At 36.4% G+C, this 12,653-nt stretch overlaps 1 protein-coding gene across 12 annotated transcripts in view; it reads right to left on the bottom strand.

Annotated features, from left to right (window-relative positions):
- Window positions 1–8,682: 8,682 nt before the first annotated feature.
- LOC139760850 (uncharacterized) overlaps window positions 8,683–12,653 on the bottom strand; it is a 100,837-nt gene continuing 96,866 nt past the window's right edge. For 7 of the 12 annotated variants that reach the window (XM_071684528.1, XM_071684531.1, XM_071684529.1 and 4 more), the window contains 2 exons: window positions 12,307–12,422; window positions 8,683–9,780 (listed from right to left, as the gene is read on the bottom strand). In XM_071684528.1, the coding sequence (XP_071540629.1) occupies window positions 9,649–9,780; window positions 12,307–12,422 (248 nt within the window). In that variant the 3' untranslated portion in view covers window positions 8,683–9,648. Of the gene's footprint in view, window positions 9,781–10,542; window positions 10,715–12,300; window positions 12,423–12,653 lie in introns of those variants that run through there. The other 5 variants (XR_011715416.1, XR_011715417.1, XR_011715418.1 and 2 more) reach the window with 3 other exon arrangements.

The raw sequence follows: 12,653 nt of genomic DNA, 5'->3' as shown, positions 1-12,653 counted from the left end.
TAGCTTGTCATTTCTGGCCTAGAGGCCACACTTATTTACATCATACCGTAAAAGACACAGGTGTTGCATTTCTTTGTTAAACAATACTTTGCAGAGAAATAGCCAAAAATACACATTTGGACTTAAGATGCTAAATCTGTTGTTTCTAATTGTGTGTGTATTTTGTTAACACTTCTGAGGATGAATCACATGGTATTCAGCATGTCATTTATATGATGCTGGGACTGATGTCTTTGTATTTTTAGTCCCTAACCATGTATTTTGTAAAGGATGTGTTTGGCACAGATGTGCAAAACACAGTTGTGGTATTTGCCTTCACAGATTATGAGTGTTTTCTCTTATCTCTATTTTAATTTGTTTTTCATTTGTTACTGATGTTACCTGGCTAAGGTGGATGAGGCAGTTTGGTATAAAAAAAAAACTTTATTCATTTTATTTATTTATTGTGTATTTGTTTATTTACATTTATATATTTACTTACTTATTTACCTTTGTGATTTTAGAGCATTGTAATTAACTTGCTGAGAGGGACAGCAGGTGGGATGTCTGATCATTTCGTGGTAGACGGGAGTGTGAAAGTCTTGTGGCTTAAGGAAAAGAGGGTATGGGATACAAGTAGGTGAGCTTGGACACAGCCCCTTTTGTGCAGAGATACCAAAAATAATTGAATAAAGATTGGCACAAGTTGAGAGTAGATGAAACAAGGTCTGCAGCTAAAGTTTGTAGTGTGTGAGATGTGGGATGTGAGTGTATTAGGAAGGGTGTTGAGTGGAGATGAGGAAATTGAATTGTCAGTGAAAATGAAAAGAGAGATGTATCAATAGTATCTACATGGAATGTAAGTGATTTGGAGGTCATGTGGAAGTTATAGGAGATGAAATTGAGGACAAAAGAGTGATAAGGTGAGAGAGTGTAAATTCACTTTAGGAAAAATAAGAAAGATTTTTGGTAGGGGAAGGAGGTAATTAATGAGAACAAATGAGAACAAGAGTAAGGAAGGTAGTTGGGAAAGTGGTTACAAGTAAAAAAGAGGTTGAAAATAGGTGGAATGAGTATTATGAAGGACTCTTGAATGCGTTAAATTATTGGCTAGCAGATGTAATACTTTTAGGGTTGTAGTGCTTTTAGGACGAGCTAGTACATACGTACCTACAAGTACCTATGATGAGATTTAGCCAGAATGGCAAGGCGTGCATAAAGTGCTTATTACACTTCTTGCTTGATGTAGATTTTTCTGCTGCCTCCTGCATTACATAATTATAGGTTATTGGTTAACCCATAACTAATTTCAACCACATCTCTTTATATTTTGATGTTTCCATAGTTGTTCCATGCATGTTTCTTATTTCTCCTTGCAGTACTTTAGATAATCATTCAAGCTTCCTGGCTTGACTGTCATGTATATTTCTTTGATTTTTCCATAGTATTCGTGAAGACTTAACAACTCTGTCTTCCCTGTTGAGAGGCTTTCAGGTTTAACAAATATTTTTTTTAATACCTTTGTTGCCATGTGTGAATTATCATGTCTTCTTCTTTCTAGGGTATATAGTTGCAGTTCTTTCAGCCATTTGGAGTAGTTCATATTTTCCAACCCGTTGATTTTACTTATGCAGTACTTCTGAATTCTCTATTTATTTCTAATTGTTTTGTTGGTGATCAAATAACACAGCAATTTTTCAGATTTGCTTTGTATATTATTATTTTTTTATTGTACTTAATCGCTGTTTCCTGCATGAGCAAGGTAGCATCAGGAAACAGATGAAGAATGGCCCATCCACTCATACACACACACACACACACACACACACACACACACATATATATATATATATATATATATATATATATATATATATTTTTTTTTTTTTTTTTTCCTGTCTGCCGCGTTTGCGAGGTAGCGCAAGGAAACAGACAAAAGAAATGGCCCAACCCACCCCCATAAACATGTATATACATACGTCCACACATGCAAATATACATACCTACACAGCTTTCCATGGTTTACCCCAGACGCTTCACATGCCCTGATTCAATCCACTGACAGCACGTCAACCCCAGTATACCACATCGATCCAATTCACTCTATTCCTTGCCCTCCTTTCACCCTCCTGCATGTTCAGGCCCCGATCACACAAAATCTTTTTCACTCCATCTTTCCACCTCCTATTTGGTCTCCCACTTCTCCTCGTTCCCTCCACCTCCGACACATATATCCTCTTGGTCAATCTTTCCTCACTCATTCTCTCCATTTGCCCAAACCATTTCAAAACACCCTCTTCTGCTCTCTCAACCACGCTCATTTTATTTCCACACATCTCTCTTACCCGTATGTTACTTACTCGATCAAACCACCTCACACCACACATTGTCCTCAAACATCTCATTTCCAGCACATCCACCCACCTCCGCACAACTATATCTATAGCCCACGCCTTGCAACCATATAACATTGTTGGAACCACTATTCCCTCAAACATACCCATTTTTGCTTTCCGAGATAATGTTCTCGACTTCCACACATTCTTCAACGCTCCCAGAATGTTCGCCCCCTCCCCCACCTTATGATTCACTTCCACTTCCATGGTTCCATCCGCTGCCAAATCCACTCCCAGATATCAAAAACACTTCACTTCCTCCAGTTTTTCTCCATTCAAACTTACCTCCCAATTGACTTGTCCCTCAACCCTACTGTACCTAATAACCTTGATCTTATTCACATTTACTCTTAACTTTCTTCTTTCACACACTTTACCAAACTCAGTCACCAGCTTCTGCAGTTTCTCACCCGAATCAGCCACCAGCGCTGTATCATCAGCGAACAACAACTGACTCACTTCCCAAGCTCTCTCATCCACAACAGACTTGCATACTTGCCCCTCTTTCCAAAACTCTTGCATTCACCTCCCTATGAACCCCATCCATAAACAAATTAAACAACCATGGAGACATCACGCACCCCTGCCACAAACCAACATTCACTGAGAACCAATCATATTCCTCTCTTCCTACATGTACACATGCCTTACATCCTTGATAAAAACTTTTCACTGCTTCTAACAACTTGCCTCCCACACCATATATTCTTAATACCTTCCACAGAGCATCTCTATCAACTCTATCATATGCCTTCTCCAGATCCATAAAGGCTACATACAAATCCATTTGCTTTTCTAAGTATTTCTCACATACATTCTTCAAAGCAAACACGTGATCCACACATCCTCTATCACTTCTGAAACCACACTGCTCTTCCCCAATCTGATGCTCTGTACATGCTTCCACCCTCTCAACCAATACCCTCCCATATAATTTCCCAGGAATACCTAACAAACTTATACCTCTGTAAAACTTATACCTCTGTAATTTGAGCACTCACTTTTATCCCCTTTACCTTTGTACAATGGCACTATGCAAGCATTCTGCCAATCCTCAGGCACCTCCCCATGATTCATTTTTTTTTTTTTTTTTCTTTTCATACTATTTGCCATTTCCCTCGTCAGCAAGGTAACGTTAAGAACAAAGGACTGGGCCTTTGAAGGAATATCCTCACCTGGCCTCCTTCTCTGCTCCTTCTTTTGGAAAATTAAAAAAAAAGAAAGGGGAGGATTTCCAGCCACCCCCTCCTTCCCCTTTTAGTCACCTTCTACGACACGCAGGGAATACGTGGGAAGTATTCTTTCTCCCCTATCCCCATATATACATTAAAATAACCCTACCAACCAATCAACAACACAGCCACCCCTTTTTTTTAATAAATTCCACTGTAATGTGTGTATATATATACACACACAAACATACCCCTTTTAATGAACATTTGGCTAATGGATTTTCATGCAGTGGCTGTGAAAAAGTATTCATTTAATACTGTATAGTAGTAAGTACAGTAGTAACATTAAAGGAAAAATCAGTTGAACATTTGTATAAGAAAAAGGATCCTCCCAGTTGTTTACATCCTCAAAGCCAGTCAGCAATCATTTCAGAATGTATGCAGTAGCTTGCTAAGACTCGTATAAGTTGTGCCATGGTATATATCTTCATTTTCACTTTTTACATGCGTTTTGTGAACATTTTACTGAATGCTCATCATGTCAGGGAAATGGTATGCATGTGAGTGTTTCTAAGCCAGGCAAGGTGCCTAGGAAAGTTTTTAGGATGGACATGAAATTGAAAGGGATACAAAGGGTTAAGGCAGACAAAAGACAGGCCAATGTAGGTTAGTTGCTTGGGTCGGCTTCCTCGACTGGTAGAACTATACTGGATAACAGTGAGATAAAGAAAAAAGTACCCTATCTGTAATATCCATAGTTGCAACAAAGGCTTCCAGCACAAGCTGCTGGAAATGATGGAAAACCAGCTAGGCATGGGGGTAAAAGATGAGAACCAGTGCCACATGCCATTAAGACAAGTTATCATTATGGAGGATAGAGACCTTTTTACCTTCCTGCAGAAGTTAAAAGGAGAGGAATCTTCAAGAAAACTCATAGCCAGTTGTGGCTGGTTTGAGATATTTGAACCTGGCCTGTCTTCTCAGGAGTAGCTGCTGTCTCATACATCATTGCCAGAAAAGAGGAATAGTTTCGTAGGAGAAGCAAGACAGTGGTGGCAAACTATTTATCAGGATAAAAAAGATATTAACTGGTAAGTGCTATTGAATTTAGTTTCATTTATTAATTCTTTGTATGTGCTATTCTATGATGTGCTATAAATCAGTGTTACTGTCATAGCATTTTTTGTTCGCGATTGTGGTTTGCTAATTTTGTTTTATTATTGGTTCACTGGAGTTGCCACTTAATGTTTACTTTTCATACAGAGATGGTGATGGACAATCCCATACATATTTCTAAGTGACAGCAACTTTTTTTCTGTTAAGACTTGTTTGGCATATTTAATCATTATTTAATTGTTCTTGAAGAAAATAATAGTATTTAAATATGTTTATAGTTTCAACTTTGGACTATTAAGCAACTATCAATTTGCTTCACCACCAAGTTATAATTACCTCTTTTAGTGAATTTTGTACTTAAGAATACTTCCCTGTATTCACTGCATGTCATAGGAGGTGACTAAAGGGGGGGGGGGGGGGGGGGGGGGGGGGGGGGGCCTGGAAATCTTCCCCTTCAGTTTTTACTTTTCCGAAAGAGGGAACAGAGATGGGGGGGACAAGTGAGGATTTTCTCTCTTAAGACTCAGATCTCTGTCTTAATGCTACCTTGCTAACCTGGGAAATGGCGAATATATATGAAAAAAATATTTTTTATTAATTTATTTATTATACTTTGTCGCTATCTCCTGTGTTAGCAAGGCAGCGCAAGGAAACAGACGAAAGAATGGCCCAACCCACCCACATACACATGTATATACATACCTATACATTTTAACATACATATATATACATACACATGCACATAATCCATTTACATTTATATTTTTTTTATTTATTTATTATACTTAATCACTGTCTCCTGCATTAGCGAGGTAGCACAAGGAAACAGACGAAAGAATGGCCCAACCCACTCACATACACATGTATATACATAAATGCCCACACACACACACACACATATATACACACATACATTTCAACATGTACATACACAGACATATACACATGTACATATCCATACTTGCTGTCTTCATCCATCCTCGTTGCCACCCCACCACACACAAAGTAGCAACCCCCCCCCCCCCCCCCCCCTCTCTCTCTCTCTCTCTCTCTCTCTCTCGTATACACATAGATATCTCTCTGCATAAACCTGCATCTTGATCACATACCGCGAGTCTCCCTCACCTTGTTTACCTGGAGAGTGTTGGCCCTGCAGTATATTGTATTAAAAATGGCCCATAGGTTACATTTGATTTAATGGACTTTTGGCATTAATGGACACCTACTCCCCTCTGTTAGCCCGTTAAATCGAAGGTTTACTATACTGCATAGGTACGTGTTTCCTCTTAATGGTTGCAGAGCTGTGCCGAGTTAGTGCAAAATATGGTATAGAATGATGAGTTACTGAGGATTTTCTGTAATTGATAGTATTGGCCTAACCAGTTATGACTAAATGAGACCTACTAAAGGGGTACTATTGAGTGCAGTTGACAGGTAAAGGGATTAGGATCTCATACATGCCATTTCAAATGGAAAATGCACCTCCCACATTTCAGAGGCCAATGAACGTAGTGAATTCTTACAAAAAAGTCAAAATCAAAGGCCTATGTGTATTAAAGGAAAATATTTGATATGAATGGTGGCATGTGTGGATTTATACCATATTGATATGTTATATAATTTTCCTTTAATATGGGTGATGGCTTTTCCAGTGTGTTATTTGTTGGTTATGGCATGAAATGTGAAGGAAAGCTTTTTTAATAGGTATTCTCTGTAATAGTTTTAGAAAACTGAAACCTTTTGATGTATTAGTATTAATTCCCAAAATTTACTAATGTAATTCATAAAGTTAAATTATTATTTAAGTTTTGTGGTAGTAAAGAACTATGCAACTTTTCAACACAAAAACCCTGGTTTACCACCTAACTAACAACACTTGTGTAGAAACAATAATCTTTTAATCAAAAGACATGAGAATCCCTAATATTTGCAGTTTAGAGATGTTTCCATCATTAAATGTGTCTGTGTAACATGGCAATTTGTATCTTTTTTTTATTGGTATCAATACTAACTGAAAATGCTTGGTGGCTTGCTGTCCAGATGAAGGGCATTGGATCGTGATAGAAACAGGGCTGTAACTTGACAGAATTTGTCACCATAATCAGCTGCTAAGTATTGATTAAAAGATTTAATAGGGTGTCAGAGTCCTTTTGTACTTATTATTGAATTAATTTGTGGTCTTCGAGGACATGAAACTCTTGACCAGCTTGCAAAAGTTAACTTGGTATTTAGTTGATGTAAAATTCACCAATTGTCCATTTCAGAGTTGTTTTGTACAGTATCTCCAGCCCCATTAAAGGTAATGTGTTTACTGAAGAAGTAACATCTTAATGTGATTGAACTATGTACCTTAATGTAAATATTTAATGTAAATATTTTTCTGTAAATAGTAAACACTTCATTTCTTATGTACTTATTCACCGCACTAATTAGTTATTAATGTATGGAAGAATTTCTTTAGAATACAATATTTATTCAATTATAACATTAAAAGTGAAGGAAGTTTGTGTAGGAACTTTTAATGGTTTTGGTGCATTATTACATGACGGCTAGAGACTGAGTGTGAACGAATGGGGCCTTTGTTGTCTTTTCCTAGCACTACCTCACACACATGAGGGGGGGGGAGGGGGTTGTTATTCCATGTGTGGCGAGGTGACGATGGGAATGAATAAAGGCAGACTATGAATTATGTACATGTGTATATATGTATATGTCTGTATGTATATATATGTATACATTGAGATGTATAGGTATGTATACTTGCATGTGTTGGACGTGTATGTATATACATGTGTATGTGGATGGGCTGGGCCATTCTTTCGTCTGTTTCCTTGCGCTACCTCGCTAACGCGGGAGACAGTGACAAAGCAAAATGATAAAAAAAAATATTTCATCCAGCAGTAAGAACAGGCATGGACAGTATATACACAGAGTTCATGTCTTACATCAAATGCAGCAATTAAGCAAATACCCTAGCACCCACATAAAGCAAAAGACAGTTTTCACGTATAGAGATAGGCAGCAAATACATACTTGCGAGGATAATCTTGTATGAAAAAATAGTGACACACAATCCATAAGAATATGGGTTTGTTTCCCATATCCTTATGATTTATGGAGTAAAAATGGATATGATTAATGAACGTTGTGGGAGAGGAATGGTATGGACAGGAGTGAACAAACTTTATCAGGGAAGAGGGAAAGAAGGATATGCAGTTGTGCTATTACAAAACCAAACTATGGGAGGGTATTACAGGGAAGAGATCAAGAATAGTGTGGTTGAAAGACGAAGTGTGAAATATGCAAGGGTACATGTAAATGTGCTTGTGAATATGAATACTGTGCAAGTTAAGGACATAATGAAGCATTTCAGTAGAAATTTGAATCTCATAAATGGGTTTGAGAGGAATAGTTGTACTTGATATGAATGCAAAGGTGGTATGTGGTGAAACTGGCTAGTTGGTACATTGGGAGTAAATGAGAATGGAAGTTACCTTATAAATGTCTGCTGACACTGGTTTATTAATTGCAAACCCCCTTTTTTTTTCAGCACAAGGTGATCCTGATATACCGGGATGAAAAATGGAAAAGAACAAAATGGTTTAATTGACTACGTGTGGCAGTGGATGAAAGGTTGAGACGGGTTATACTGGTTGCTGTGAATCTTTGGAGATTTAGACCATTCTGCAGTTGACACTGCCATCGCAATGATGACTGCATTCCAAAATTAAACCCACTTAAATTTTAAAAAAGGAGTTAATGGATCTTGTGCAATATTCTAAAAATGGCATATGTTGTGTAAACCAAAAGGTCCTTGTATGGATTTTACAAGGCTGGTGATATCCTTTCTTGTATCATGAAGCCAAGACTGTCCTCTCTGAAGGTTTTAAAAATTCTTACATGCTTTTTTTGTGTCTGAAGTTCAATGATGACTTACTCCTTATAGATATTTATGGAAAGCTGTGCACATAGCTTAGAGATTGACTTCCTAAATACAGAGGAGGGAAAAAAACGAACACTTCAAAAGCTTTATACAACTTTACAATTCATACATATATTATGCCCAAATTATATATCTACATACCAGGACATTTGATGATAAGGATTCTAATTTTTAATACAAATATTAAAATTCACAACTGTCCACTACACTTAGCAATATACACAGTAAGAAACACTATATACAAGAAACATTTATTTGAACATGGATATTATTTTATATATCGAGATAATTCCTTGATTTGCAGCAACACATTTATCAAGAGTGATGATCAGATTCCTTTACAGGTCTGTAATGCATCTGTGATTTATATATCAACAAAATTGAACATAAATTATTTCTTTGCTTCTGAAGGTACTTGAACAGTTTCAACCAAATTCCCTCTGAAGCCTTGTAGTCTAAACAAACCAAACTTCAGAGTTATTATGTACATAAACAATAGTGTTCATTTTAAGTGTACTTATATATGCTGTGCACTCTGCATGGAATTAGCATGGCAAGGTAGTCAGATAACACTGAAACTCTGATCGTGTCCGTTATGAAAATATGAACCCAATCATTTTGCATTCTATTGCCTGAACACTATATATCACTAAATATCTCACAGTCATCACTGAAACTTTACATTTAGATCTTAGAAGAAAAAAAATTCAGTTTTTCCATCATTAAATGTACCACTTTTTGCAACAATAATGACTTGCCAACTGAAGTATTTACAGTATTTATGACAAAGTCCATGAAACATTATGACCGTGCCTGCTGGCAGAAATTCTGTGAAAATCACTTATTATATATCTGACAACAATGCTACATGATATGTGTAGATGGTAATTATGGATACTTACTAGGACAAAATTTTCATCCTTCACTTATATTTACATATTAACTCCCTGTAAAACTGCTGCTGAAGGAAATACTAAACAAAATATCCATTGACGCAGATCTTTGCTGGAGGTGTATGGGAAACAGGTTGTCCAGACAACTATCATAGTGGATTATTAGGATCCCTGGGATAAAGACCAAGGGACTGAAGATATGCTGCTGCAGCATTTGCCTTGGCCATTTTTTTTGTTGATGCTGCTACTGATGGCTTAAATTCTTGTCCATTCACCATAACCTTGAACAAAACATCAAATTACTTGTAGTAAAATGCTAGTAGTATAAAGCAATTGTCAAAAATTTAAGTTCTGGAAAATAGAACATTTTTCTACAGTAGGTAGAGATTTCTTGAGTGTCTGAGATTAAATATACTCATTGGGGGGTCAAAACACTGTTCTAACCCTCAAAAATTAGGTTGATCATGAGGATTCATCTTCCTTGATCACCAGATGCTTGTTAACAAAGTTGCAAATCACACAATAATCCAGAAACCTACCCACAGCATGTAGGGCAGATTGCTGGGTGCTGCTAGCCACCACCATTCAATCAATGACCAATGGCAAATGCACATCAAGCATTTTGCTGTTGGTAATCAAAACACTTTTCAAAAGCGGAAGATGGATAGAAAAATATAAATTAATCATAAGGTTTCAACTAAGTCATAAATTAAAGATATGGTTTTAATGCATCAAAATTTACTTCCCTCTTCAAAGGAGAGAGCCCTACTAGGATCTATGAGCAGACTACAAAAGAAGTTTGGATTAATCGTCACAACAAGGTTCAAATTACTGCCATATTTTGGCAGCTGATTCCAGGTGTCATCTCCCTCTCTCAAAATACAAAACGTATGACTTGTATCATGGTAAACCCACTAAGAAAATATATTTATCCATATAACAAGGCCAGAAACAAAAGTGAAAACACCTAAAACCACAAGTCACAGAAAACAATGCACTACCAGGATGAGCAAGTGAATGAATAGTGCACCCTGCCACCTTACCTCCACACCATGAAGTCATAGGTAGGTCACTGTATGGATGTTAAGATCCTGTGAACAAACATGCAATGTCCTCTTTATGTTTTATGATGGTCAAAAGAGGTGAATCCTCATGCTTACAATGCATCATGGGAGACAAAACAGCATTTTAATATCCAACTGAGCAAGTGCGCTTCTGAAAGTCGATACAAACATAGGTGAAATATGCTAAATTCCTAATACTACTTCTATGTGAGGTATTAAAAGTAAATTTTACACACTATAGAAGTACTGAAAAATATAATTCCATCTTATCTGTAACTTGTGTATGTGTATCCAAAAGATTTTAGTTACTGACCATTTCCTCAAACTGATAGGAAACGTAAAACACACTGAAATCAGACAATAACATTTTTTTTTAGTACAATCAAGAGAAAATCTGACAATGAAAGGGAACAATTAGCCAAATATGTGAAAGACAGCAATTCCTTTCATAACTTCCTTACAAACAATGTAAAACTTCAATATTACTTGAGAGGTTTTTCAGCGTAATGCCCTAAGTAGTAACAATACATCCTCATTTTACTTTCAAATAATAACTATACATTTTCATTTTGCTTCTATATTAAGTCCAATACATTTTTAAAGTAAAACAAAAAAAAATCTTTGTAAATATAAAACTATTAAGGCTGAAGAAGATCCTTCATACACACACAACTGCCTGTCTTCCTCATCTTTGAATTAAGAATGAATGATTAAAGATGATATTTTAGTGCTTGTGGATAGTATGAAATCAATCTCCATATAACAAAGCCAATTTAACATCCTCTTCACTACCTTATTATCGATACCCCACAAAACCTGTTAAAATTAAACCATTATCTTTCAATTCAGTTAAACAAATGATGCAGCAGGAATATCATACCCTTACAAATTAATAATTTCACCATAAAAAATATGGTAACTTACTGTAGAAACCAAGCTTGCAGACTGTACAACCTATGACATTTGTTAAAGAGCCCCTTAATAGGATTGCTTTTGGTAGTCATAAATGACATTTCTTTCACAAAACTTTAAAGCTTTACCTCTTTTTATAAGTTTTATATTCATGACAAAATTTCAGTCTAATAATATCCTTCACTCTAAAAGAGCAAATAATAAGCAAATGTCTACGTTAAACTGCTGCAATATTATGTTCATGAATGATGTGAATTTACAGATGGATAGCTGCAATTCTAAAAGCTGGCTGATCTGGTACCTACATGAAATGAAAGTCCTAAAAGCTAGCCAAATTAATAAATGCACTCAACAGAGGATGCATATTAACCCACCTTATGACAGAAGAGTTCTTTTGTGACCAGCTACTTGATTGGGGGTGGGGTGTTAATTCTTTTAGGCCTCGTGACTTTTCATTTAATGTCTGTCTATGCTACCACATTCTTAAGATCAAAGAATTTTGTTCTGTGAATACTGTACAAAAGAAGCAATGGGAAATGGAGCAAAGGCAAAACATATTTTAATAAAAAAACTAATCAATAAATAAACTTAGTGAAAAGCTTAACCCAATTGCCTCAATCAATTTACTATTAGTCCTTCACTGGTTACTAAATATCGGGAGAAAGAGACATACAGAGATACGAGTACAGCTTACGACATGAAGTAAATGAAATTGCCAGACAAATTAATGAAAACTGGCTGTACATCAGTGCTGGCATCATATAATCTATCTTAAAGAAAATACTGTAACTCGTTCACAACATGCAGAAAAACTGTGAGCAACAGTCTCACCTTCATAAGGAAATTCTTCTTGTGATCTGGACCACAGTCAAACACCATTTCAAAGTCTGGAGGAGACCACTTGTTTTTTGAGCATAGTTCAACCAAAAGTGAAACAGGATGCTTGCCTGAAAATGTAATCAAGATTATCAAACTTAATACCATATGATGTTTTAATATGAAACTGAAAACGTTTTACCTTTGATTTTTACCTTTTTGCCCCACAATCCCCTTCTGTGGAGAACTTACAGTGCTCTGGAAGCTGTTAACATTCACTGGGAGAGACCACAGTTGAAGTGAGATGTGTGTGAATCTATGTGGGATGAGCACAGATAATTAAAGAGATAAGTGTCTGATGT

Source organism: Panulirus ornatus, chromosome 38 (genome assembly GCF_036320965.1).
Source record: "Panulirus ornatus isolate Po-2019 chromosome 38, ASM3632096v1, whole genome shotgun sequence".
NCBI lineage: Eukaryota > Metazoa > Arthropoda > Malacostraca > Decapoda > Palinuridae > Panulirus > Panulirus ornatus.
The sequence above is the reverse complement of the archived record's forward strand: the minus strand, read 5'-3'. Positions and strand labels throughout refer to the sequence as shown.